General features: G+C 38.5%; 3 protein-coding genes across 8 annotated transcripts in view; 2 read left to right on the top strand and 1 right to left on the bottom strand.

Moving 5' to 3' along the window:
- Positions 1–113: 113 nt before the first annotated feature.
- Positions 114–20,231, bottom strand: LOC111344511 (uncharacterized). 3 transcript variants are annotated; one of them, XM_088759877.1, is made up of 16 exons: positions 20,057–20,231; positions 19,669–19,766; positions 14,777–14,809; positions 12,832–13,020; positions 12,517–12,708; positions 10,847–10,912; positions 8,741–8,800; positions 7,648–7,683; positions 7,200–7,341; positions 5,882–5,969; positions 5,346–5,775; positions 4,885–5,126; positions 4,596–4,745; positions 4,131–4,310; positions 3,233–3,365; positions 114–2,112 (listed from the first exon to the last, which is right to left on the bottom strand). In XM_088759877.1, exons 2-16 carry the CDS (start codon positions 19,739–19,741, stop codon positions 1,808–1,810), a joined length of 2,319 nt encoding a protein of 772 aa, XP_088616003.1. In that variant the 5' UTR covers positions 19,742–19,766; positions 20,057–20,231; the 3' UTR covers positions 114–1,807. The 3 variants fall into 3 exon arrangements, with proteins under 3 accessions (XP_088616003.1, XP_088616004.1, XP_088616005.1); XM_088759878.1 differs by lacking the exon at positions 7,648–7,683; XM_088759879.1 differs by lacking the exons at positions 12,832–13,020; positions 14,777–14,809; positions 19,669–19,766; positions 20,057–20,231 and adding an exon at positions 13,802–13,923.
- LOC111340961 (uncharacterized) lies at positions 18,726–27,315 on the top strand. 4 transcript variants are annotated; one of them, XR_016001125.1, is made up of 5 exons: positions 18,726–18,986; positions 24,293–24,388; positions 24,618–24,724; positions 25,548–25,619; positions 26,423–27,315. XR_016001125.1 is itself a non-coding variant. In XM_088759893.1 (5 exons), the coding sequence occupies exons 1-3, from the start codon at positions 22,276–22,278 to the stop codon at positions 24,702–24,704; spliced, it is 321 nt and encodes a 106-aa protein (XP_088616019.1). In that variant the 5' UTR covers positions 20,555–22,275; the 3' UTR covers positions 24,705–24,724; positions 25,548–25,619; positions 26,423–27,315. The 4 variants fall into 4 exon arrangements, 2 of the variants coding, with proteins under 2 accessions (XP_088616019.1, XP_088616018.1); XM_088759893.1 differs by lacking the exon at positions 18,726–18,986 and adding an exon at positions 20,555–22,413; XM_088759892.1 differs by lacking the exon at positions 18,726–18,986 and adding an exon at positions 20,555–22,508.
- LOC111340954 (uncharacterized) overlaps positions 24,856–27,973 on the top strand; it is a 198,673-nt gene continuing 195,555 nt past the window's right edge. Inside the window, exon 1 of the mRNA XM_088759864.1 lies at positions 24,856–24,900. Coding sequence (XP_088615990.1) covers positions 24,871–24,900 — 30 coding nt within the window. The 5' untranslated portion in view covers positions 24,856–24,870. The remainder of the gene's footprint in view (positions 24,901–27,973) is intronic.

The raw sequence follows: 27,973 nt of genomic DNA, 5'->3' as shown, positions 1-27,973 counted from the left end.
TCTGACTGTGGCAAGACTACCATTATCTTTGGAACATGATTACAGTCCTCGGCTTTTACAAAGTAGATACCTTACACATTAACTGTGACTAAATATGATTATTAGAGCTAAAATACCTATAACATTTTATTGGATGCAAAATTCAACTAACGTTACAAAAGTGCCAGGAATAGAATATACGACTAATCTTGGGTCGGTAAAATAAAAAACGTTCATAAAGCAAGGTATTTAATCAATAACCTAACCCTCTTAACTTATATTCAGCCAGATAACTCCTTTAAGCAGGATGCTCTTCTTTAAATCCCGAGGGAGTTATTCAAAGCGAACACATAAATATTAAGTTGTTGCAAATACCTCTTAACTCTTTAGAACTCACACAAATTCATACTTTGTTACCTTACGATATTCTTATTCATGTCACACAGTTACCGACAATTAATTTGGAATACTTAATTTTTTTTATCTTTTTTTTTTGCAACAGAATACATAACTGCTTATAATAACTTTCATGCAGTAATTATACTACTTGCATTGCTAACATAAATCTATATATCTTATTGGACGTTTTGTTGTGTAGTATCGCTGAGTATTTTTACGAGTTGTGCCGTATTTTGACGAGCCCGTAGGGCGAGTCAAAATACAAATAACGAGTAAAAATACTCAGCGATACTACACAACAAAACTTCTAATAAGTTATATATTATCCAACACGCCAAACTGTTATTTCAGTGCGGGCGAATTTCGCGAATGTTTATTTACGGGGAGTGCGTGACAGAAGTATGCGAAGCGGAACGGAATTGGCGCGTTGTTGTGCTGCTGTTTCTGTTTTCTTCATTAAATGAAGAAATTTTCTGGTCGTCAAATATGATTCAAATTGTACGCCATTTGTTTTTTTTTCGTAACTACAATCCAATTCTTCGCTTGCGCGATACGAGAAAACCTGTTTAACTGGTACTACAATAGACGAGTACAAATACCGCGTGATATTTGTACTCGTCTATGGCGTTATTTGTACTCGTCTAGGTGTAGTTGGATAATAAAATACTTTACTTGCATTAAAAACATCAAATTCGTTATTTACAATGTGTTTAACACGTTGCTCGGTATACTTTCCAAATACGAGTGAACTGTTGTTTAGAAAACTAGTGGTGCGTACTATAAAACGGTAAATACGGTTGTTGTTTCATTTTGTTTAGACGGGTTTTGTAACTGAGTACCTTTGATCCACGTATTTTAAAGGTTATTTACTTGAAGTTGTCATTTCGTGCCTTTCCTCTCGTTACAACATCTCTTAGGCCAAAAAGAAGATGCAATGTAGGAAGTTAGGTATGAACAATCTATAAAAGCGCTAAGCGAGTACTCTCAAGGTTTGTAATGGTACACAAAGCAAGAAAGGCTCACTCCTCGAGTGAGGTATTTTCTTGAAGAATTTTTTCAAGCACTATCTACCATAGAGCTTCGCTCACCATCAAACAGAGGTTTACCGGCACACTGGTGGTAAACACTGTACTCGACAGTACGCGTCGTTTGATGATGGTGATTCTTCGCATCATATTCTCTTGAATCAAGGCATATTCTTAGCCTTTGCAAAATACATTAAGTTCAAGTTGAATGTAGTAAAACTATTACCGAAAATTACAATTAATTGATTGTTTACTGTTACAAAATTTATCATACTGAGTTCTTTTTTTTTTTTTGGTTCCGCGATGGCCGTGAAATTATTTAACTTTTCTTTTCAAGGTTTATAGAAACGTTTAAATTCTTTAAACATATCTCCAACATAACACTGGCCCCTTAAAAATGTTTGTTATTGATTATCATATTCCTCTAGAAGCTCGGCCACGTCACTTCTTTTTGCAATTTTTCTCAACACACTTGCAAACTCAGCAGCTGTTAGTTCTGGGTGCGAGGCTGCCAACTTTTCCAATAGGGCTCTTGATGGTCCGGCTGGGTACTTTTCAAAAACTGCGGCCACTTCATCTTCGTCAATATCACAATGTGAACAAACTTTGTGAAAGCCACTAACACCTGACTTCTTTTTTCTGTCCAAACGATTACATACTCTCTCCTGAAATGAGCCACTATATTGCAAGTTGCTAAGGAGTTTCGAATCTACAACAAGGAGAGAATTTGGCAATAATTCATGTTTCAGTCGTTAAAAAATGTGCGCTCTAATGAAAGTTACATGTTGTTAAATGATAGGCTGAATTATGCACACGTTTTGATTGGTTTTTGTTTATGATCTATTGGAGGACGTATACATCGGTGTCTAATAAACTGGAGATGGGATAGGGGCAAGACAGGACACTGATTAAAGCTTTGGGTGGTGATGGTGGTGGGGCAGGGAAAGAAGCTTATTCGTAGGAAGTGTTGATTTGCTGATTTACGATAGTAACTATAGCGATGACTGTAACGAATGTACCGGTTGAAGAGTTACTAATTTTCAAATCTCAAACTGTATTTAGGCAATCAATAATACACACACACACCCACACATATATAAATATAGATATATATATATATATATATATATATATATATATAGGAAGTCTGCAAGTCGATTTTCGCGTGGAACAGTGCTCAATACGTTGAAGCAGAGCAGAATAAATATTATGAGAGGAAAAAAGGACGTAACTACATTTCCTGACAAGCCTGTTTCGTGAATCGCTTCACTCTTCAGGGTTGTCGGGAAATGTAGTTACGTCCTTTTTTCCTCTCATAATATTTATATATATATATATATATATATATATATATATATATATATATGTGGGTGTGTGTGTGAAAATACCGTAGATTTCCAGCTAGTGGGGGCTGTTATTCTAGGGGGGTGTAAGAAACGGCAAATAAAGGTTTAAAGGGTTTATCAAAAATCACACTGCGCCAGGACGATATATATATATATATATATATATATATATATATATATATATATATATAACTAACTGCAGACAGTACTGTTTCGGCCTTCTGGGCCTCATCAGTGCAGTGCCTCATCAGTGCTGGGCCTCATCAGTGCAGTATATATATATATATATATATATATATATATATATATATATATAAGAGCAGCACGTAGTTCGGTCGTCCTGGCGCAGTGTGATTTTTGATAAACCGTTTAAACCTTTATTTGCCGTTTCTTACACCCCCCTAGAATAACAGCCCCCACTAGCTGGAAATCTACGGTATTTTCTACTGATAGAAACTTCAGCAATGACGGTGATGAAGATACCTTGTTTTGATTTTTTCCCGAAATTATCCCTTCCAACTTCTTTTAGAATTGAGGAGGTGGAGCTTCCAGCTGTCATCTTAGGAACGTTACTTTCCTTGGAATTTTGACGTGGAGAGTTTAGCGCCTCCAACTTCTACAACAGAAGGAGTAAGTTAAAGTTTCAAAATTGATCTGCTTCTAGAAAATCATGTTTATCGATACTCAGTTATACAATTTCCAGAGGGAGTTTCAAAAGGGCTGATCCAAAAGAGGAGGGCTTATCAATATTAGGAGGGGCTACAAGTAGAACAGAGAAAACAATACCAAACTGAACCTAAAGGGGATCTCAAGGAGATTTAATCGTCAGCCGTCAAAGAACGTCACTGATAAAGGACAGACTCTTACTGTCAACTTTCCAAAAAGCACTTCAACATGAGGGTGTCCATGGGGTTTAACCGTCAGCCGCAAAACCAGGCAGAATGAGTTATCAAAGCTACTTCCCACTGAGACCTCCTACAGGGATACGTAACAATAGGTCTTTTTTCAAGGGAAAAAAAAATTCAGGATTGTTATTCGGTTGTACTTTAAAAGGTTAAACAAGACTGTGCGGCTTTAATGATATTTGACGATACAGTTAAAATAGTTTTTTGTTTTTTGTGGAAATTCATGCAAAGGTTTAAATCTCAATGAATAGGCGAATATGAGATGGGAGGCTTATAATTAATTAGAAGAAATCTTAAGTGGATATAAACTGCTAACGGATCAAGTTACTAAAAGGGAAGGATGGGGAAGACAATATCGGATTTGAGTGTTTGTTTTTGTTTTTGTTTTTGTTTTCTGTTTCCTTCTTTGTTTGCTTGTTTGTTTGGATTCTGAAACTTCTTATACAGGCAAAATTTGATGATGTGATATATATTACCTTCAAAGGTGGAAAGCCTGGGTTCACATATATTTCATGTACTTCTTCATCACCATCTTGTTGGAACATTATCTTACAAGAAAAGCCATTTACTTCTCGTCCTTTTTTCGGTTTTGCTATAATGTCTATTGCATCTACAGCTCGAAATCCACGGCCATTGGGTTTATTGCAATGGTAGATCTACGACAAGTCACAAATTGAATAGTACAGTACATTAGTTCAGGGTAGACCATTCTAATAAAAATCCAAGGTCAAAGTGTATTATTCTTATGAAAAAGTAAATTTTGGTGCGATAAATAGTTCAGAATTTAGTTTTTGCATTAAACAGCCTCTCAAATCATTGTTGATATACATAAAAATAATTATTTTTAAAAAATAGAATAAAAGCAAGTCTCAGTGCTGATTACTGAAAGTCAAAATGTTTTTAGTCACTTATCACCGAGCAGACAATATCGATTTGCTGACCTGCTCTGGATTTGTCTTGTCTAGTTTCCAGCCTTCCTCAATATTAGTAACTTTCACGGTCAGCCATTTGTTGTCGTTGGACAATTTGAAGGGTTTCTCCCTCGATCGCTTTGATTCGCAAAACCGCTGTTCGTCTGTCATCTCCACTTGCTTTTAAAGTTAAAATATACGCAGATCAGCGAGTTAGCACAAACCACAGGAGACAAATTTCTCCTTTTTTATCAATTTATGGATTCTTTCTTTACTAAGAAAACAAAATCAGTTTAGATGATTTTAGATAATTACCTACCCTTCTAGAATCATCATTATCATTGTACACGTAGAATCGCAAATATATGAGATCACTTGCACAATCCGGTTTGCTCGAAAAAACGGTGGCACGTTTCTTCTTTGGTCCTCCATAGGCAAATATGCTCCATAAAGAAAAGTTCATGGTTTTTATATGAATGGAGTCTGGTTTGACCATAAACCATGCCTTCGATTGGTCTGTTTTCTCTGATTCGCTTGGGATTTTCTCCCAATTGATAGAACCTTAAGGAAAAAATTTACAATGAAAATGTATGAAGTGAGAGGCACTTTTGCTATTTGTACGCTCAAGGGGTTTGTGTGGTTTGCAGGAAGAGAGGGGGAGTGGGGTAGAGACGATAGAAATGCGGGGGCAGTCTTCGGTAAGCACTAATATAGGGGATTTTTTTAATGACCCTCGAGTAGAAGCACATAAATTGGCAATAGGTTTATTTTTCTTGTTACCTGGGTCTGTTCTGTAGACAGAAATCCCCCTTTCCTTGACCTCCTTCAGGTAGAGGCAATGCGGAACAATGATTTCGACAGGCTTTAAAAATTTTATGTCATGAGGTCCACATTCAATTACGGGGGATATGAGTGTCTTTTCATCTGGGATATCGTGTAAGCCAAAGAGCCCCGTTTCTTCAAGGATCACACTGAAAAAGATTCGCTTGCGGTCTCCATCGGGTAATGCTCCATTACTGATAATTATCTGCACGTCCGAGTTAGGAGCCGCATTCAACACTCCACCAGTACTGTCGAAAAATCCCTCAAACTGTGCGGTGTATTTTACATCTAGTGCAGCTGAGTTGTTGAATATAATTTCCTTGTCGTTCAAGTTGTTGTGACCAGCTCTATCTTTCTCAAAACCTGATGAATGGAAAGCTATGGAATCCTATGGAAAGAAAATGAGCAACGGAAATGTTTTGATTAACTTTTGGCATTGTGTGACGGAAATAACCTACCCCGAAAGTAACAGAAGAGTCCGTTGGTTGACTCACATTATCTTCGCAATGGATATTTCCATGGTTGCTTCGATCTCCTATAGCCACACCAGTAAACTGATTGGACGTCAACGGTGGTCTCTCCCTAAGTTTTAAGGAAAAACTCTTATTTTAGTAAAGTCCATCTGTTCTAAAGAAGAATACTGTAAAGGCAAGAGGTAACAGACAGAATGCAGCGTTTTTCAAATAATTAAAATAATAAATAACACAATCCTAACGGCATGCTGAACGATATTTTCCTCCGCACTTTGGCCATTACCAAAGTTATTCTTCACATAGCAAATTATTTATAAATTATGAATGAATAAGTAAAGTAACTTTATGAAATCAATAAGGAAACAGAGTGGTCGGCGGTCGGACTTGCAATCCGTCGCTCCTGGGTTCGAGTCCCGCCCTGGCCACTACTTGGATTTGTGTCACGGTAGCCCCGAGTTTCAAATCCACGACCATGCTTGTAATATAGCCAACTGGGTTGTCTTCGGCCAGTTGGAATTCTTAACAACGTTATTTTCTATTTGAATTAATTTTTTTTAAGTTGTTTCGTGGAAAACCTGTAAACTAGCTTCTAGCTAAGTGTTTCTCCACGTTAAACTGTTTATTATTATTATTATTATTATTATTATTATATTATTACAGAAGATCGATAGCAGAGTTAGCTAGAAAAAATGTCAACCTTGTAATTAGTGCAAATACAAATTCTGATTTATAGTAATTCTGTGTGTTTGTCTATTCGTTCTCTCTTCCCTTCATAACAAATGGTAAACACCACAGCGTACACTATTGAGTTATGGATGCACGCGGGAGGTTGCTAAGCACGAAAGAAGCGTAAGAGTCGCTCGAGGCGATAGCCTCGAGCGACTCTAGCGTCTTGAGTGCTTAGCAAACCTCCCAAGTGCATCCATAACTCAATAGTGTACGCTGTGGTGTTTACCATTTGTTTTATAACATAACATTGATACATTGTAGCTAAAGAGTTCCCTTTCATTTAACAAATCTTACGCGACCAGATAAAACAAGCGCGCGCGTAAAAATAGTCTTTGCATTTGCTCACGTCAGCAGCGTACACCCATGGGCAAATGGGAGACGCTAAATTGACCAATCAGAGCGCGCGCTTTACTTTATTCGTGTTATAATTTCCCTTTTCCTCCGCTGCTCATTCCTTCATTTTTAAGTTTTTCATTGGTAATTAATTTCCTAAGGTTACCCACGCACACCATTATGTTTTGTGTCTGCACTGATGACTTCACGATCGATTTATAAAAAATTTAAAAAGATTCTTCAACGGTATCTGCCATTAATATAATTACAGCCTTACCTGGTGGGTCCACGAAGCTTTTTCTTATAAATGAAAATGAATATAGCTGAGATTGAAATGAGAACTACAGCTAAAACTCCACAAGCCGATTGATAAGGAAGAGTTCTGCCCTCAGTATTTGATTTCGTTCCATCTTCGCACACTGGAATGAAAATATATGACCAAGTAAGTAATTCGTCGCGATAAGCATTGAAAAACAAAGTTATTGGAGCAATTTTCAATCGAGTTTCGTGTGTTGTGGATACGAAGCCGTGGATCTTAGGGACCGAGATACAAAACATAGCGTTCGTTGGGTTTTAGCTCAGATTAAGCCCTTCTTTTACTCATCAGGAAACCCTTTAATATTTGAATATTACAGTTTGTGTAAAAAAGAATTTTAGAGCCTCTTTTTTTCTCAAACGGGCACTGGTGGAGCCGATCCTACTTGATACTAAACCACTACACTTACCCTTAGAACTTGACGACTCTTCATCTTTCCTTTTCTCTTTTTAAAAGAAAAAGAAAAGAAAAGAAATGGACAAAATGTGTAAACAGAACATTTGAAAAATGTTTTTTCAGCAACAACAAAAAAAAAGCAAGGGCAAAAAGCAAAATTAAAACAAGAAACAAAACAAACAATCAAAACAACAACTACAACAAACAGACAAAACGAAGACGCACAAAAAAAACAATAGGAAACGAACAAACCAAAAACAAAAAATAACAAAACAAAAACAGCAAATTAACAGGTTGATAACGGAAAGATAAAAACATGGGTCGTTTTCTCACTGCAAAAAGGGAAGGCCGTTTATTGGTATTTGTAATTGTGGTTTGCTAGTACATGTCACCAAAAAGCATTAGAGCATAATAAAAGTAAAGCGACCGCTTTGATTGGTCAACCCCGTGTCCACCATTTGCCCAGGGATGTACGTTGCTGACGTGAGCAAATGCAAAGACTAGCTTACAAGGGCTTGTTTCTCCTGCTCACATAGGATTTGTTCAATACGAAGGGACCACGACGGCGGTGAATGGGAAAATTAACAATAACTAAGAAAATAAAAACTTGAGAAATCTGCGAAAATTATTTCTGATAAGTTGATAAACCTTGATCCAGTTCTATAAAAAAGGAATTTGCTTTCCATCACACCTAATTCTACATCCGGTACCAGAACAGCCAGTAATTATGGAACGCATTTGTGCCGTACAAATGTCAAGCAATTTACAATTCTCTACCAAGGTCCTAATATTTGGAACTCTCTCCCTATTTCAGTCACTCGTTCGTCAAATAATCACTGAGTTGGCCAAGCCGCACATTTGCAGCACTTTTTATTTACTTGATTTATTATTGTAAGTGAGGTGGCTCTCCCATAAACCTGGTGGCCTCTTGGGTCTCCTCGTCTTCTAACTGTTATCGCTGTAATTAACTATTTTTTAATTGTTAAAATAAGGCAAATAAAGATGATGATGATGATGATGATGATGATGATGATGATGATGAACTCTCCAGCAAAGTACAAGACTGACTCGCTTCATTAAGTTGATATTACCAGGTGATATATTACCTGTATTTAAATCTGGGCCGCTAGTGGTTGTAGATGGAGATGCTGTTGTAGTCGGTGGGTCTGTTGCAAGAAGATGTGAAAAGGAGTAAGTTAAAGTTGCAAAATAAATCCGCTTCTAGAAAATCATGTTTATCGATACTCAGTTATGTAATTTCCAGAGGGAGTTTCAAAAGGGCTGATCCAAAAGAGGAGGGCTTATCAATATTAGGAGGGGCTACAAGTAGAACAGAGAAAACAATACCAAATTGAACTTAAAGGGGGTCTCAATGAGATTTAATCGTCAGCCGTCAAAGAACGTCACTGATAAAGGACAGACTCTTACTGTCAACTTTCCAAAAAGCACTTCAACATGAGGGTGTCCATTGGTTTTAACCGTCAGCCGCAAAATCAGGCAGAATGAGTTATCAAAGCTAGTTCCCACTGAGACCTCCCTACAGGGATACGTAACAATAGGGATACGTAACAATAGGTCTTTTTTCAAGGGAAAAAAAAAATTCAGGATTGTTATTCGGTTGTACTTTAAAAGGTTAAACTCCTTCTTTTCGTTCTTATCTCGGTTACAAAAAACATCCCTCCATTAACTTAGAGCCCACTAGAACAAGTGAGCTGGAGAGTATTTGTAGCATGTTCGCTTCAAAGAAAGCTCCTGGCTATGACAGTACCCTAATGCATGTCATTAAATATTCATTTCACGTTATTTTTGCTCCTTTGGCAGATATCATCAATATATCTTTACTAAAAGGTATTTTCCCGGACAAACTTAAAATCGCTAAAATCATTCCCATCTTCAAGGCAGAGGATCCTAGCTTTTATGTAAACTACAGACCTATTTCTTTGTTGTCTAATTTTTCCAAATTTTTCGAAAAAGTCATATACAATCGCTTAGTAGAATTTGCCGAAGCAATTTTTCCAGTTCAATCAAGCTTGCTCTCCGATGCAAACCATCAAGTGTGGTGTCCCTCAAGGTTCGATTTTAGGCCCACTATTGTTTATTCTATACATTAATGACCTTCCTAATGCCTCTGAATTATCAGACCCTCTACTTTTCGCTGGTGACACCAGTATCATTTATTCTCACTCAAATCTAAATTGCTTAGAATCCATATTTGATGATGAACTCCAAAACGTTGACGTTTGGCTAAAATGTAACAAGCTTTCAGTTAATATAAAGAAAAACAACTACATAATTTTTAAACCCAGACAGAAGAAATTTAACTAGCTCCAGCATTTCTCTCTGCCTTGGAGGTAAACCCCTACAACAAGCTAATGTAACTAAATTCCTTTGCGTCTATATTGACAATCATCTCACCTGGAAATACCAGATCAGCTATGTATGTAAACAAATCGCTAAATCAATAGGTATTATACTTAGGTCTTGCTTTTCCCTATCCTCTGCAACCAAAATCACTTTTTATTGCACCCTAGTTTATCCTTATATCGTCTATTGTAACTCCTTCTGGTCGTCCACATACGTATCTAACTTAAATAGAATTTATTATTTGCAAAAGTGAGCTGTGCGGGCTATCAACAACTCAGACTAACGAGACCACTCTTCCCCTTTATTTTCCCATCTAGGAATTTTAGATATTTTCAATTCAATACGTTTGAAATCGCCAAATTTATGTTTTATTTCAAAAATAGCTTATTGCCCCCATTGGTTCTCGATCTTTATGTAAGGAAGAGCCAAATTCACAACTATGGTACCAGAACAGCCAGTAATTATCGAACGCATTTGTGCCGTACAAATGTCAAGGAATTTACAATTCTCTACCAAGGTCCTAATATTTGGAACTCTCTCCCTATTTCAGTCACTCGTTCGTCAAATAATCACTGAGTTGGCCAAGCCGCACATTTGCAGCACTTTTTATTTACTTGATTTATTATTGTAAGTGAGGTGGCTCTCCCATAAGCCCGGTGGCCTCTTGGGTCTCCTCGTCTTCTAACTGTTATCGCTGTAATTAACTATTTTTTAATTGTTAAAATAAGGCAAATAAAGATGATGATGATGATGATGATGATGATGATGATGATGATGATGATGAACTCTCCAGCAAAGTACAAGACTGACTCGCTTCATTAAGTTGATATTACCAGGTGATATATTACCTGTATTTAAATCTGGGCCGCTAGTGGTTGTAGATGGAGATGCTGTTGTAGTCGTTGGCTCTATTGCTAGAAGATGTGAAAAACATCGTAATCAGATTATGAAAATTACCCTAACATACCGCGTACAATATTTCTCATCATTCCACTAAGCGTTTAAAGATTAAAGGCGCATTAAGAGCCCATACTGGCTATGGGCCAGTATGGGCTCCTCGCCCTGTAACTGTTGTCGCTGTAATGAAATATTTTTCATTGTTAAAATAAGGCAAATAAAGATGATGATGATGATTTAGTTACCAGTTCCACACCGCTGGGAGCTTGGAGCGCGAATAGTGAATAAAGCTTGAGCATTCTCAGATGTTCTGAACATTAAACTGGGAGACACACTTGAAATGTCCAAATCAAATTGCTGAGGAACGGTTACTTACAGAGCAAATGAAGAAATATGAAGTGCATGGTGCTGTATCGCCTTCAAACAGTGACGATAGTTTGAAGACACTGAACTTTTGTGAAGTTTATGATTTGTCTTTGTTTTTGCTTTACAGCAGTGAATAATTTCATTTTAGTTCACCCTTATCTATAAATTATTGCTTCATTTTTTAATTTTGAATAAATTAGCGTATACTTCGTTGTAAACAAAATTTCATGAAATTATGCCAAAACAATGAGCTATTAAGTCGCCAGTTACCACTGCTGCTTGCCACTATGTAAATCATTTATCAAAGTCTATGTCCCGCCTCATGTACTTAGGAAGGACACTTTCTGTCATTTCCATGTAAGACAAGGCTATACTAACTACTTCTATAAACATGATCGTCTACGGAAGAGTGACCTGATTGCAAAATGGAGTCGTTTTCTCAGTGCAAAAAGGGAAGACCGTTTATTGGTATTTGTAATTGTGGTTTGCTAGTACATGTCACCAAAAAGCATTATAACATAATAAAAGTAAAGCCTTTGTCACAGGAAAACCGACAGGTTCGTCCGAGAAGATTAGAACAGTTCTGTAAGCTTCCGTTAAGGGGGAGCAGACAGCTGCGGACAGCGGCTCACTGATGCTTGATCGCATGAAGAAAACAACAAAAATTCGATTGCTATTTAAAGGTTTCTGTTCACCAGCCTAACCGTAAGTATAATGTGTTTTCTTGGGAACGGTCGAACCGTTAAGGTCATTAAACACTACTCAACGAGAGATCACTTGAAATTTAAAATTGTTATTTGCATAAAATGGTATTTCAGGGGACGTACGAAGTGTATTCAGGCTAATATCGAAATTTACTGAATGATACAGTTTTTTCTGGTCACGTAAGATTTGTTAAATAAAAGGGAACTCTTTAGCTACAATGTCTCAATATTATGTTATAAAACAAATGGTAAACACCACAGCGTACACTATTGAGTTATGGATGCGCTTGGGAGGTTTTCTAAGCACTCAAGAAGCTAGAGTCGCTATCGGCTATCGGCTCGCGCGACTCTTGCTCTTCTTTTGTGCTTAGCAACCTCCCGCGTGCATCCATAACTCAATAGTGTACGCTGTGGTGTTTACCATTTGTTAATTAGCGACAATCTATGTTTCATCTCATTTTGTTAGGATTCATTTCCTTTCTTTGTTTCCATTTTTGCTTTGTTTCGTTTTGTTTTGTTTTGTTTTGTTTTAACTTGAAGCATCAACTTACGTCTGCAGCGAGTGTTATTGGATCCTGTCCAACTCCCGTCATCACTGCATACTCTCGAAGAGGATCCATTGAGAACATATCCCGAGGTCTGACAGGAAAATCTGCATGTCTGATTATATGTACTACTGTTTAAGCAGCTGGAAGGCGTGATGGTGACGTTGGTTGGAGGAATAAGGGGACCACAGATAACAGCTGAAAGGAGTTAATTGGAAAAGATAAAATATGTTTGATTTTTCTTTCTTCTCAGTCAAATCCCTTCTGAGAATTTAAAAAAAAAAAAAAAAACAATGGAAGGAAAAGTGGGACAACTCGTACCATGACACGTTGGCAAAGGTTTGTCCCAAGAGCCTGAAGGACTGCCTTTTTGGGTAACACACGTGAGGGATGAGGAGCCCTTCAAGCGATGACCAATGGGACAGGAAAAGTTGCATTTTGCTCCGTTACCACAGCTGCTCATACGAAATGGACGTCCCTGACTGACCATAGGCTTGGAGCAGTTGATCACTGAAAGGTAAAAAGAAAACAAAAAATATGCGAAGTTTCGAAAAGAGTAATTGACTTGTTAATGAGTCATTTGATTGCATTTTGCTTTCCATCACACCTAATTCTACATCCGTTTGGCTCTGTAGCTGTGTCTATCCGTAAATATCTTTCTCGCGCCTATGTGTCTGTCTTTTTTTCCTCATTAAGATGTCTTTGCTTTAATTTGCATTTAAGAAATGCAAATTTGAAATGTTTGTACATGTAATATCTGTATTGGCTCAGCGAGACTGAGCATCTAGATAGCCGACTAGACAGTCGACTCGGTATGTGGCGAACCTGGCTTAAATTCATTATACTGTCAATTTCACGCTTTGACCGCAAACGATGTATTGATAGTTGTAACGATGTTTCGCTTAATATAAAGGAGATATCGCTAGGCGGCAGCAATATCTCGTTGTATGTAAACGGTAAATAGGGGAGGCGAAAACGACATATCCTTGAACTGCAGCGATATATCACTGAGCTCAAACGATATATCGGTGATATCTCTCGCTTTTTCAAACAATAGCCCTGCGATATATCGCCTATATATCGTCCCAGTGGAAATATCGCTCAAAAATATCCCCGATATATCGCGATGATCGCGATATTTGGCGATTATCCCATGCATTACTTTTGCCCAGTATTGTAATACCTTTATCTCGGTGTTTTTGTTCTTTTCTTGAGGCTATTCATTTTATCGATTCATTAATTTTCTCTTCTAAAACATTTGAAAATGGTTTTTCTCTTTCATTGACTTTACCGATGCATTGAGTTTCCGCACCGCTCCACGTGCCATTGTCTCTACAGGTCCGCGTTGCGGATCCCATTAGAAGGTATTCTTTGTCACAGGAAAACCGACAGGATTTTTATTAATAGACGTCTTTTCAATAGTAATTAAGACCTTTTCTTTTTCCTTCTTCATTCTATTCATGTTTATCATGTTAATTGTAGCACGTCTGTTTGCACAATAATTCTTAATAAAGACCTTTATTATTATTATTCGTCCGGGAAGATTAGAACAGTTCTGTGAGCTTCCGTTGAAGGCAGCAGACAGCTGCGGACAGCGGCTCACTGATGCTTGATCGCATAAAGAAAACAACAAAAATTCGATTGCTATTTAAAGGTTTCTGTTCACCAGCCTAACCGTAAGTATAATGTGTTTTCTTAGGAACGGTCGAACCTTTAAGGTCATTAAACACTACTCAACGAGAGATCACTTGAAATTTAAAATTGTTATTTGCATAAAATAATATTTCAGGGGACGTACGAAGTGTATTCAGGCTGATATCAAAATTTACTGAATGATACAGTTTAACGCACGATGAAATTAACAAAATTTGAAATTGACAACTGCAGCTAAAATTCCACAAGCCAATTGATAATGAGGAGTTCTGTCTTCAGTATTTCATTTCATTTCATCATTGGATACTGGAATGAAAATATATGAGCAAGTAAGTAATTCGACGCGATAAGCATTGAAAAAAAAAGTTATTGGAGTAATTTTCAATCGAGTTTCGTGTGTTGTGGATACGAAGCCGTAGATCTTAGGGACCGAGATACAAAACATAGCATTTGTTGGGTTTTAGCTCAGATTAAGCCCTTTTTTTACTCATCAGGAAACCCTTTAATATTTGAATATTGCAGTTTGTGCAAAAAAGAATTTTAGAGCCTCTTTTTTTTCTCAAACGGGCACTGGTGGAGCCGATCCTACTTAATACTAAACCACTGCACTTACCGACAACATCTGACCCCTTGGTTGTTTCTTGCCCTTTTTAAAAGAAAAAGAAAAGAAAAGAAATGGACAAAATATGTAACAGAACATTTGAAAAATGTTTTTTCAGCAGTAGCAAATAAAAAGCAAGGGCAAAAAGCAAAATTAAAACAAGAAACAAAACAAACAATCAAAACAACAACTACAACAAACAGACAAAACGAAGACGCACAAAAAAAACAATTGGAAACGAACAAAACAACAACAAAAAATAAGAAAACAAAATCAGGAAATTAACAGGTTGATAATGGAAAGATAAAAACATGGGTCATTTTCTCACTGCAAAAAGGGAAAACCGTTTATTGGTATTTATAATTGTGGTTTGCTAGTACATGTCACCAAAAAGCATTACAGCATAATAAAGTAAAGCGACCGCTTTGATTGGTCAACCCCGTGTCCACCATTTGCCCAGGGATGTACGTTGCTGACGTGAGCAAATGCAAAAACTAGCTTACAAGGGCTTGTTTCTCCTGCACTGACAGCACTGACGAGACCCACATGACGCGGGATTATTCTTGCTGGTGAGTTTGCTCTTCTGTCAGGAGGTCATTTTGGCCAGGACAATCGTAAGTATCTTGTCGTTTTTGCCTTTTCTGCACTTGTGAGTACCTGCCGGGAGGGAAAGCTTTGCAGTTGTCTTTTTCTTTTTCGCTGTTCGTCACGCATCCAATTTTTTGCTTTTTGGTTGGGTCCGAACTTGGTGGGTCAGCCGTTTGGGGCTTTGTGGGCTTTGCCCTTTTGCTCCCTTTTTTCTTTTTCTCCATGGCTCTGCCTTTGGAGAAGACCATTGACATTCGGTGTACTGGTTTCCCAGCTGGAACGTTACAATCTAAGGTGGTTAAGTACATCAATGCCTATTTTGAAGTGGAATCGCAGCATAGAGTAGTTTCCATTCAAGAATGTCCTGGCCGTATAGCCAGGGTCACTTTTACGGAGGGCGTGGCTAATTTTTTTTCCAACAACAGGGTTCAGTTGTTCTCAATGGGGTGGAGTGCTCAGTCAGGAAGCCTCCCCCCCTCCCCCCCAGTTCACTAATATTGTGGTTTCTTGGTACCCTTATGAGTGGCCAAATGATGCGGTGGCTACCGCTCTGTCAGGTTATGGGGTAGTTAAAAGCGTTAGGCACCAGGTTTGGCCGGGCTTGCCCGATGTCTCCACTGGTTCAAGAATTGTAACGATGGTACGAACTAAGGAAATCCCCCGGTTTGTGTCAATCAAGGGGATCAGATGTAAAGTTTGGTACCGTGGCCAGCCCCTCCGCTGCGATATTTGTAGAGCGGTTGGACACAAGTCTGCAGCATGCCCTGATAGAGGTAAGTGTTTAAGGTGTCACAAAGAAGGTCATTTTGCTCGGACTTGCCCCGACGCCTGGAACAAGGCCTCAGCTCCTACTGTCCCAAGTGTGGCAGCTGCTGGTGATGAGGCGGTACAACCTTTGGACGCGGCTGTTGTTATTCCCCCTCCTTCAGCTGGTTCAGTTGATGAAGTTTCTGCCCACTCTGCTTCGGATGTTAACGTTGCTGACCCCACCCCTCCCGAGCCTGTGGACACTGCGATGGAGTGTGGTGATGTCTTTCCTCCTGCCTCGCAGGGCCCACTTGAATCTCAAGGTTACTTAAATGAGGATGTTGTTGACCCAATTGTAGTTGTGTCTGGCCAAGGTGCTAGTGTTCCCTCTAGTGATATAGAGTCCTCGGAGTCTGGTGTTAAATTGTTTGACGAGCACTTCAGTCAGTTGGATGAAGTTGCTAGTGTCACCTCGTCGGTTGTTCAGGTTATTTTGAGCAATGGTGATATCCTTAGTAGTACAAATAATGAAATAATTAATGATACAAGTAGTGAAATAATTAACAATACAAGTAGTGATATAATTAACAACAAGGCCAGCGCTGGCAATGGGGAAGTTATCTTAGTTAATGAAATTGCAAACGAATCTAATGCAAATAGTGAAAATACTACCTTACCTAGTGTAGATGAGCCTCAGGACTGGGGTTCCATTGTTGACTCTCAGGATGTGAATATGTCACCGGCCTCTGGCCAACGCAAAAGGCCCTCCACCTCCTGAACTCCTAAGCGCCGTCCAGCTAAGAGGACCCCGGGCACTCCTCAATTGCCTGTGGGCCCTTCGGCTGCTACTAGGGTCGCTCTCATGTCTTTTTGGTTTAATTCCTTGTTTGGTGTCTCTCCTTTTGTTGTGTTTTCTCGTCCTTTTAGTTTTGACCTTAGGGTCTTGCCACCCTTCTATCAAGCTCTGGTACTGGCGTGGCGTAAGCTCGACGGGGCTTTCGCCACGTCCAAAAACCCTCTGGTTTATGGTTCTTCTTGTCCTCTTGTCTGTTCTCCTGTCTTAACCATGTCTGCCAAGTCTTGTTACCTGTACCTTCTCTCTGGGAATATGGTCCAGCCTCATTGTGTTCTAAAGTTTGAGTTCATCTACCCCAATCTCGACTGGCCTGCTACGTGGCGCGCCTTATCCTTCTTTCATCTTGATCGCCGTGTTATCGATCTGAATTGGAAGATTGCGCACGGCGTCCTGAACACCGCCCGGCGTCTTTCCTCGTTTGGTTTGTCTATTCCCCTCTCTTGTTTTTGTGGGCCCCGGGTCGAGTCGCTCGAGCATCTGTTCTTTTATTGTCCACTTGCTCAGAGTGTTCTCCCCTGGGGTGCAGTCTTTGCTATTTTGTTTCTCTCCTATGTGTCCTGTCATCACTCTTCGTCATGTCCTTTTTGGCTTTAACTCTGGTGACCTTGTTTCTGTTCCGCGTGTTTTTGTCTATCTTCTCAATGTCTCTAAGTTTTGTATCTGGCAGTGTAGGAATGATTTCCGGTTTCGTGATACTCGTCCTAGCGCCGTGGCGGTGATCGCATCCATCAAGGCCCGCCTGAAGTTCTGCCTACCAGTCTCCTTCAGGCGGCGCCAGTCTAACAGGCGTCGTAGCGTGTTCTATCGGCAGTGGTGTGCCCGTGGTGTCATTGCATCCATGCATGGTGACTCCCTCCGGTTTGCTTTTTAGCTGTTTTGGTTTTTGTTGTGCCTCCCCTTGGCTGGCTAGGGGCTATGATTATTGTTTTGGTTTTTTCTGGTGCCTCCCCTTGTCTGGTTAGGGGCTATGATTGTCGTTTTGGTTTTTTCCAGTGCCACCCCTTGGCTGGCTAGGGGCTATTATTATCGTTTTGGTCTGCTATTATTATTGTGAGTGCGTTCTTCCTTGGAGTCAGTGTGTAATTTTTAGGTGAGGTGGGGTTCGATTCCCCAGCGAGTTTGGCGTCTGGTGACCCTCGTTTCTGGTGGACCCCATCCCTAAGGCATTGCACGCCTGCCATGGGTTGGGCTTAGACATGTAGGTCGGCGGGCACTGCTCCTCCCTTCATCGGGGGCCCGGCCGTCCACCTTAAACGTAAAAAAAAACTGCGAGGATCGTGTATCATGTGTATCTAATACCGCAGTACAAAATATATGAACTTCATATATTTCATTGTATCTCATTTATCACTTTCACGGGTTTATTACGAATCAACTTAACGGCCTGCTCCCAGTTGGCTTGTTAGCACAATTGGTAGAGCGCTGCACTAGTATCGCAGAGGTCAGTGGTTCGAGTCCCGTACAGGCCTGATTTTTTTCAGGTCTGATTTTCGCTATTGCTTAAATAGCGCTATCTACTGCGAGGATCGTGTATCATATGTATCTAATACCGCAGTACAAAATATATGAACTTCATATATTTCATTGTATCTCATTTATCACTTCCACGGGTTTATTACCAATCAACTTAACGGCCTGCTCCCAGTTGGCTTTTTAGCACAATTGGAAGAGCGCTGCACTAGTATCGCAGAGGTCAGTGGTTCGAGTCCCGTACAGGCCTGATTTTTTTTCAGGTCTGATTTTCGCTATTGCTTAAATAGCGCCATCTACTGCGAGGATCGTGTATCATATGTATGTAAATCACTTTGTTATCATGCTAACTAGATACAGGTCTCTATCACAACAAGGTCATCTTTAGCCTCACTCTGAATCAAAGGCTTGGCAACTAAGTACACAACTGTAAAATGGCCTGTTCGATGTTTCAGTTTACGTGCACCAGTTCAAACAGTTAAAAGGATGTCGAAATCAGGCAAGAAAGCTAAGAAAAATGATGGGAACAAACCAGAATCATTCATATGAAGCGACGACGAGGTAGAGTTGTTATTGAACGTGACAATATAGTACAAAGCCGCAAAATCTATGGAGAACATTGACTGGGAGTCGTGCCAGAGTAAATATGGCAATATTTTAGATCGCTTCGTAAATCACTATTTGCCTTTGATCGGCGGCCAAATTTAACTTTGCGCGGTAAACACTGGCGCCAATTTTGTGAGGTCATCGTATCAGAAATATCCGGACTCGAGCGTCCACACGAATCCAAAATGTTATCGGATTTCAAAATTTCCACGCTGGAGAGCGGATTCAAAAATATTCGGATTTGCTAGCGAATTCGCCGGATAGGTGTGGACGATAGCCGTATTCAGAAAGAAAAAGTTGCGGATTCAAAAATATCCGGATACGTGTGGACGGAGACTTAGAGAGCCGGAAAAAAACATAGTTACTAGAGGGGACGCTAAAAAACTGATCTGATGCTACAATGACTGTAATCAATCTTTTTTAGTTCCCACATCTTGACTAAATTCATCAAAGGTTTCTATTGGTTCTACTTGAAATTCTTTGCTGCTTAGGTAGTTTACTAGAAATTCATCGAAAATATCTAAAACTTTCGAATTATAGTTTTGCATAACAATAAATAAAAACGGGTGTGGAAATGATTGAAATAGCAGCAGGACGTGCGAAATAGCATGCAGCATAATCTTTTTTTTCTACTCACCTTCACAAAAGTTTGTCCTTTGCTTGTAAATCCACAAGGCAGACAGCGAAAAAATCCACCAAGTGATCTTCATGCTATGGTCGGTCGGAAATAGTTTCCTTATAAAATGATAAAATAACAGTTGACGAGCAATGCCTCTGAACAGTGAAGCACAAAACTTTCAGCCTATTACAATTCATAGATCTAACTAAAAATCAAAGTACAGCTAAGACTTATAAGGTTAATTGGAGAATAATTTATTGCTAGGAATCGATCTCTTGGATACTGTTAGAATTTTTGCCTTTCAGGTGTTAGCAACGAATGGTACACGTACTCATGCAGTGCATGTTTGTTTCTTTAAAAATCTCCGTTTAAACCAGTAATTAAAATCTCGAAAGCCTCGGCTTACCTTTCAAGGCCAGCTTGCGTTCGCAACAGATTATGAAACTACCACGAAAACGATATAGATTCCGATAGAAACAGAAGACACCTGCAATGCTAAGGTTGCAACAAAGATTTCGCAAGCGAAGACATGAAAGACTGCTGAAAAGGCAGCGATGTAAGGGACTTTCCAGAATCGTAGATTGAAATGATTACTATTTGGTTAAGGGCATTTGAGGCGCTTCATTTTTTTAGTTGACTGTTGTTTTCTTTTCTAAGTCAATAGAATTTCAATGTGAAAGACAATTTCTCTTAATAGAAATATAGAGCTGGCTCTATTGTTCTCAATAAGTGAAGTGATAAATTCTAGAAAACAGTGCACTATTCAAAACATTCACAATCCAGGGATAACTTTTCTCTGGATTGAGAATTCTCCTAGTCAGCACCTTAGGGAATTTATAGAAAACAGTTTGGAGAGTACATATATACTTTTATGATTGTTAAACGGTTAACAATTTAGAACGTAGTGAGGGGTTCTAGAAGATCATAATTATATCAACCATTTGTACGCTATTGAAAATAGCCGCAAGGCATAATTTCAAGGGCTATTCCACACGTAGAGTTATACAAAAATATGCTATTTTCTTGGACAAGTTTACATAGAGGCAATTATTCGTTGAATATGTTGTAGCCTGAATTTTTCTTAAAGTTAAAAACTTCCCTACCAGAGTGATTTTTCTTAATTCTTTGTTTAGGAGTAAAGTTGAAAAAGAAATCGGAAACCTAAATTTTCATGAATAATCATGGAGAACTTGAACCAGAACATGTAAATATATATACACTGCATGGATGATGATGTTTATGTGCACTCCACATATTTGTGGCCAGTTTATACTGGTCTATCCGGATTGACAATTGCTGTTATTACACTTTTAGTTGACCATAATCGTGTCATCCTTTAATCGTTACCCGGTGAACCTGGTTCAGACTACATCAATGGAAACTTCATTAAGGTCAAATATAGAGTGTGATGTGGAACTTAAGACTTCATGCCAAATGACGAGAAATATGGCTTCACTTTTGTATCATGTGTTCGTTTACTCTTCTTTTGTTAAGTTACAATAGAGTTAATAAAGGGAACTGGTTATGAAAGCCAGCGAACTTCAAACGATAAGAACAATAGGAGCCCTCTGAAGTTGAAGGTACAAGTCACATTCCCTTAATTAACTCTGGTTAATTGATCAGTAGGGAAATTAAATTTAGTAATTGATGCAGAAATAAAAACACAGAGGCAATTTAATAGGGAAGACAGGAAACAGCTGTGGCAGTACAACTGGAAATAATTGTGAGAAACGCTGTGGGTGATGCTTTGTTTGAGCTACATATATAAATCATTTTATAACATAACCAAAGTAAATGGCGTGCTCTGATTGGTCACTTTAGCGTCCCCCATTTTCCCATGGGTGTACGCTGCTGACGTGAGCAAATGCAAAGACTATTTTTCCACGCGCGCTTGTCTTTTCTGGTCACGTAGGATTTCTTAAATGAAAGGGAACTCTTTAGCTACAATGATTGTATGAATGTTATGTTATAAAACAAATGGTAAACACCACAGCGTACACTATTGAGTTATGGATGCACTTGGGAGGTTTGCTAAGCACTCAAGAAGCTAGAGTCGCTCTCGACTATCGCCTCGAGCGACTCTTACGCTTCTTTCGTGCTTAGCAAGCTCCCGCGTGCATCCATAACTCAATAGTGTACGCTGTGGTGTTTACCATTTGTTAAATAATGGCGTTACCTTAGGCTCAAATTTACAGCCACTCTGAGATATAAATTAAAAGTGAAAGTGAGAATATGCTCAAACAATATTATTTGCAAGTTATGTTCCAATGTCTCTGACCAAGTAAATGTAGTTGACAAGTAATATTTCAAAAACTCGTGCATCGTGTTTCATCGGGATTTCAAACACTCGAAAACAATAAAAGCCTTCTCGTGTTTGAAAACCCCGATGAAACACGATGCACGAGTTTTTGAAATTCCTTCTCAATCGTGCATCATTAGCCAAGAACAATAAAAAAAATTCTGACTGACTTTGGCATCGTGCGCGGAATTGCTATGGTTTTTCAGTAGTTATTGGCCTCTGTTGTCAAATATTTTAGCAGTGTCACAAGTCCTTGAGGACCGTCATTGTTTAAAGCGGAAAACATATGCATGCCTTGATCTCAATTCGGTCATTCTTCATGAGATATGGCGTTGTCACGTTTTCTGCAAGCAAAATCAACCGAAGAAGAGGTCAATCTAGTTCAATACACGTTACCCAAGTCCATTCAGTACAAAAATAAATGGGCTTATGGAATATTCGAAGGGTGGCAAAGGCAGCGTCTGGTAAAAGTACCCATTGTCGAGGTCGTTGGTTTATTCAAAAAGTACTAGAGAAGTGTCCGAAACTACCGTTGAAGTTGGTAGTTCAGCAAATACTAGTAAATTCATGTCCTCTGCATATTTCAAGAACTGTAGCATAAACATTAATGTAAACAGATGATCTAAATGTGAATGACAAAACACACACGGCATCTATGTAAAGCAGAATTTCTTTATTTTTTTTCTATTTCACTTTTAAATTTTAGATCATGTTTATATAGATTAAAATAGATTGTAACTGTAATAATAGATTGTAATAATATTATCATTTTATCTGATAGATTTACCGTGTCTAAATAAAAATAAAGTTCAAGTTCAAAAAGTTCAAGTTTATGAACATAAGGAAAGTAATTTATATTCTTATCATATAAGGGGCAAAATTACTGAATTGTGATTGGTCAAGACAGGGCATTTTTTCTTAAAGTGCACCTAGACCCAAAATTTTTTTTTTCGCTTAACGAAATAAGCTTATTATTTGGAGTACTTCTGTGCAAAAGGTTTTTAATTTGCTCAAATCTTTAATTTTCTGTGCCCAGTCAAAATATGGAAAATCGGCCGCCATCTTGCCCCACGACCGAGTTTAAAGAGGAGTGGCTCTAGCGGGTAATGTGACGTCAAATCGAGAACACGAAAGTCTGCATTTCACACATTTTCACTTGTTTGGGAAGGTTGTCGTCGATATTGTCCGAAATATGCCGACTAGGTGTGTTGTATGAGGAATGTATGAAGCGCGATACCCTCTTGCAAATTTCGCACGTTGCTACATCCTTCTACAACACACTTAGTCGGCATATTTTCGGACCATATTGACTACAACCTTCCCAAACAAGTAAAAATGTGTGAAATGCAGACTTTCTTGTTCTCGATTTGACGTCACATTACCTGCTAGAGCCATTCCTCTTTAAACTCGGTCGCGGGGCAAGATGGCGGCCGATTTTCCGTATTTTGACTGGGTACAGAAAATTGAAGATTTGAGCAAATAATAAAATTTTTGCACAGAAATACCCCAAAAGATACGATTATTTCGTTAAGCGATAAAAAATTTTTGCGTTTAGGTGCACTTTAATTTTTGTAATTGCCCCGGGCAAAATTGAAAATGATTGGCTGAAAATCGCTTAGCAGCGGCTGCTAAGGTAAAGAAATTTCTGTTTGTTTTGTAACAATGGCGTCCCGTTTTGCGCGAGATCAGTCAGAAAACATGTTGCCCCTTATATTATAAAAAGTAATCACGTGGTTCCTCGTAAAATTAAGAATTAATATCACTTGTGTTTTCGGAAGTTGCAGAAATTGCCCTCGTCGCTGCGCGACTCTGGAAATTTCAGCAACTTCCGAAAACACGCGTGATATTAATCCTTAATTTTACTCGGCCCCATGCGATTACCTATACATGTTGCTCAGTTGGTTTTGGAGATTCTGTAATTGCCTTAAAGTAATAAGAAAGCTTGTCAATTCATGTTGGTGTTGTGTCATTAATATTTAAGTTAGGATAAGTTCTCCATTAGTGGGGTTTGAAATTTTATCAAGCTCTAGGGTTTGATATTTCATCAAAGTATTGTGGAAAAGCCTCTGTCCAGTGTTTCATCGGAGTTTCTAAACGCACACGTGTGGCCAAACTGGCGTATCGTGATTGGTTTGTAACTTGATGAAGTATTAATGAGTTTGAGAATGAGCATTTCCAATACATTTTAACATGACAGAACTAAGGGGAAAAAAAAGGAAGAAAAGTAGAGGAATATAAGAAATACAAGAGTAAATTAAACAATAAACTAGTAAACAGAAATAGAAAAAGATCTTGTTTATAACTATAGTTCTGAATATTAAATATAAAATGATGTTTCTTCAGGTACAAGATGGAAAGATTGCCTGCTTGGCTCTGCAAGGTCCTTCGCCGAGAACAGTTGATGATATCTGGAGAGTGATGGCATCTCACAAATGTCAGGTAATAAATTGAACTGCCAGTAGTGGACTATTTCTTCAGTAATATTCTATTTTCTCAAGGCTCTATGGCTACTTGTTAGTTAGATCACCAGCTTGAAATTTTTATCGTTTAGAAATGAAGTGCAAATAATCTGCATGTTAAATAGTGTTAGTATGAATCTGCAAGTTGTTCAAAGCTTAACTAAAAAACTGAGGCTCATTTTATTTTGTTTATAACTATACCATGTTAGGTTGCTTACTTCAGAGACAACCATAACGAGTCCCATTCGGGCACTGAACATGACAGCATGCCAGTGAATCATACTGAAAATTGTTAGTCAGCTGTATAGGAGCCTGGGTGAGTTCTCTAAAAGGTTTATCCAGTGAATAGCATTATCCATCTTTCGAACAACCAAGGCCTGAAAAACTCAGAATTTCAAATCTTCTACACCTTATAACTGACACTTTCAGTCAGCTAACGTTTGAATTTTTTGTATTGTGATAATGGTATGCAGAGAAATTGAAATGGGAAAGGTGAATCTTGATATTTGACTGATATAATAAACTGAACTAGAGGAACTCAGATGAACTTACCATGCCATTGTACAATATTTTACCATAGAAAATCAGTTTAAGCAAGTGAATTGACCTCTTCTCCCTTCCCTTCTCACCCCCACGCACCCACCCACCCACACACACACACACACACACACACACACACACACACACAAACACATACACACCGAAGGAAAAAAAAGAGGAGACAAAAAAAAAGGACAAAGAAAAGAGAAGAGAAAGAATATAAAGTAGAAAGTAATGATCAAAAGACACACCTGTCTGTACCAAATTATAATAATAGTAGTAATTTATTGACTTATATTGTGCAATTATCAATATAAGAATTTTCAATTGCGCATTACGATTAAATGTTAAAATTCAACGGTACACGGATACCAAAATCTAAAAAACAACAAAAATGTTCACTAAGAAGATGTAAAAATATAAAAATAACACACAGAGAATTAAAAAGCTTTTGCAAATAAAAAAGTCCTAGTAGCTTTCTTAAACTTGTCTAAAGAACGCTTAATGCTTTTATTTAACGCTGTTCAAGGAAAAACGTGATAATACTGAAGGGAAGGTATTTTCAGTTTCTAGAATAAAATTTTTTTTTATGATCTCAGCTAAAATGTTAAAGATATTGGCCAGACAGCAAAGATGAGAAACTCGACTTCGCTGGCTTGGAAATACCATTGGTGAGTTATTGACTGAGTTTTTTGTATTTGATCTTTTTATCTCCCAGATCAGTTCTGTAAAATTAATAATTACTAGTAATTAGCAATCATTCACCAAAGTGGAGGTGCGTAATGGTGGATATTTACTAAGTCACAATGCGGTGGGGTTAATATCCACTACTTTTACTGACACTGAGGTGAATTACTGTTTTAGTACCTGCATACATACATACATAGGTTAATTGACCACTCCCCATAGGGGCTTTTCAGGGCCAACACCCACCCATCCTACCCAGGGGAGGACATCCACCACAGTAATCTCGTGCGTGGGAAATTAACGTATCCTACCCCTTACCCTGCAGGAGACGGGGCCTACGGTTTATTCGTCCTTTTCCGTGAAGACTAGAATATCTATCCATTTCTTGATTATACAAAGGTAGTAAATTCTCCTCACTTATTTTAAGACCATGATTATTGGTCCGGCCGAGGCTCGAACCCTCGACCTCCCGCACAACACAATCCTGCGCTCTAACCAATTGAGCTAACCGGGAGGCTCACAAAATTAGTTCATTTCTTTCAATATTTCGAATGTGGTCGGAAATTAAACTTTTATTTAGGACTCTATTTGTTTTATTTGAGAAAAGGGCAAAATATGGTAATGCTGACGTCACCTACGCCTGTGTCCTCCAGTATATCATACGTAAGAACCCGTCAAAATGCTTGTATCACTTAGCTTTTCAAATAAAAAGCTGTTACTTACATTATCGAGCTACAGAGCTAACAATTCGATTCTGAATCATCTCTGAATTCTCTCTTTGGTTTAGGCTCGGAGCTCCTTAGCAGCTTGCTGGATGGTGGGTCATATCTAGAGAGTGTATGTAAACGTCTAACACTAAAATGGCGGATGTTGGAGACTATCGCGCTGTTTGTTCATGTTATGAAATTGACATCTATACAGTGACTTCATATTTTGAAAAGCACAATGTCGGGCCATCCCGAGCCTTCACTGAATACTTGGCAGCCTCTCCTGAACAGCTAACCGTTGCTGAATTTTGAAGTGTATTGAGAAACAACGCAAAAAGAGGTGACATTGCCATTCTTCTGGAGGAACATCACAATCAGGAAGAAACATTAGAAAAATCTGGTTTCATTTTTAACTATTCTTATGAGAGTTTCTAATCGAGTCTTAATATTCAATAGAAAAGCAAAATGCCGGTAGTTGCATGGTCCTTCTGAAAAAAAGAAAAGTAAAATGTAAAATGAAATTAAATTAGATTCCACGGAGCAGTGAGATAAGTAAAAAGAAACAAAATCAAGAAGGGAAGACACAAAAAAGAAAAATTAAGTTGTAGTTTTTGGGTTGACTTACACCATTTTCAGTTTGCAATGAAAGAGATTTTGCGAAAGCTCAGTGGATATCCAGATACAAAAATATATGAAGAGAATGATCACTATTATAGAATGACGGGTATTGTTGTATTTTTATCGCAGGTGCGTGGTTTGAACACTGGTCGCGCGTAAGGCTTTTGGTAACGTTTTTATATTTCATCATTGGCATTTTAATGTCCAGCATTTGAATTTTTGTATTCCAAGGCACTTACAAGATCTATGTATCCTATGTCCATAGATTAAATCCACACGCTTGTGTGACATAAATGTATTACCTACGTAACTTTATGGTTGGCCCTAAGTAAAGCTATTATACGTATTTTATGGATGTATGGCTGAGCATGTGATCTCGCCGTTACGTTCCTCATCCCTTATATCTAGTAAAGGAGTGTAGGTAAAGATTTTATATACCTAGCAGAGGGAAGAAAGAAGAAAGAGCAGGCCAGGGCAGGGCAGGGCAGCGCGGGGCAGGTACGAGGCAAGCGCGAGGCAAGCGCGATATGAGGGTGCTCCTAACACGAATGACGCGCCTAGCCAGAGAGGGGTAGCGCGCATGCATCTTGAAAACGGGTTTTTCCCTGCTCACAGGAAGTTAGTGTCAAAACCTGCCGTACTCTATTTGCTACAACATGCACTCGTTGATTCTTCTAAAAACTCTCGTAAAAAAATTGATGAGATTTAAAGAGAAAAGTAGCAAAAGGGGCTCGCACGCGCTATTGGCTTAGTCACAATGTCATCAATCCTATTTTCAAGTTTAAGTAAAAGACAACTGTCAGTTTCCATGTTATAATGCCTTTTTGAAGACCTTCAATACAAGTTAAAACCTATTCCACTTGTATATATGACAATAGCTGTCTCATAAGTTGACTTCGGCTCAAAGACTCTTTAGAGCTCCCTAATGATTTCTTGTTTTTCGATTCCATAGGTTTTATTATCTACCACATGATCATGATTTACATTATGATTATACCTCCTTACAATTTTTT

This window comes from Stylophora pistillata, chromosome 5, assembly GCF_964205215.1.
Source record: "Stylophora pistillata chromosome 5, jaStyPist1.2, whole genome shotgun sequence".
Taxonomy (NCBI): domain Eukaryota; kingdom Metazoa; phylum Cnidaria; class Anthozoa; order Scleractinia; family Pocilloporidae; genus Stylophora; species Stylophora pistillata.
This window is presented reverse-complemented; position numbering and strand designations above follow the sequence as displayed.

What these genes read in the sequence shown, in the direction of transcription:
- LOC111344511 (XM_088759877.1), bottom strand. Translation starts at nt 19,741, where the DNA reads ATGAAGATCACTTGGTGGATTTTTTCGCTGTCTGCCTTGTGGATTTAC. An exon ending in ATATCCATTGCGAAGATAAT is followed by an intron (nt 5,776 to 5,881) that starts GTGAGTCAACCA and finishes TTCTTTCCATAG; the next exon opens with GATTCCATAGCTTTCCATTC. An exon ending in CAGGCTTTCCACCTTTGAAG is followed by an intron (nt 3,366 to 4,130) that starts GTAATATATATC and finishes CTTCTGTTGTAG; the next exon opens with AAGTTGGAGGCGCTAAACTC.
- LOC111340961 (XM_088759893.1), top strand. Translation starts at nt 22,276, where the DNA reads ATGGCGTTGTCACGTTTTCTGCAAGCAAAATCAACCGAAGAAGAGGTC. An exon ending in GGTGGCAAAGGCAGCGTCTG is followed by an intron (nt 22,414 to 24,292) that starts GTAAAAGTACCC and finishes ATGTTTCTTCAG; the next exon opens with GTACAAGATGGAAAGATTGC. An exon ending in TGGCATCTCACAAATGTCAG is followed by an intron (nt 24,389 to 24,617) that starts GTAATAAATTGA and finishes ATACCATGTTAG; the next exon opens with GTTGCTTACTTCAGAGACAA.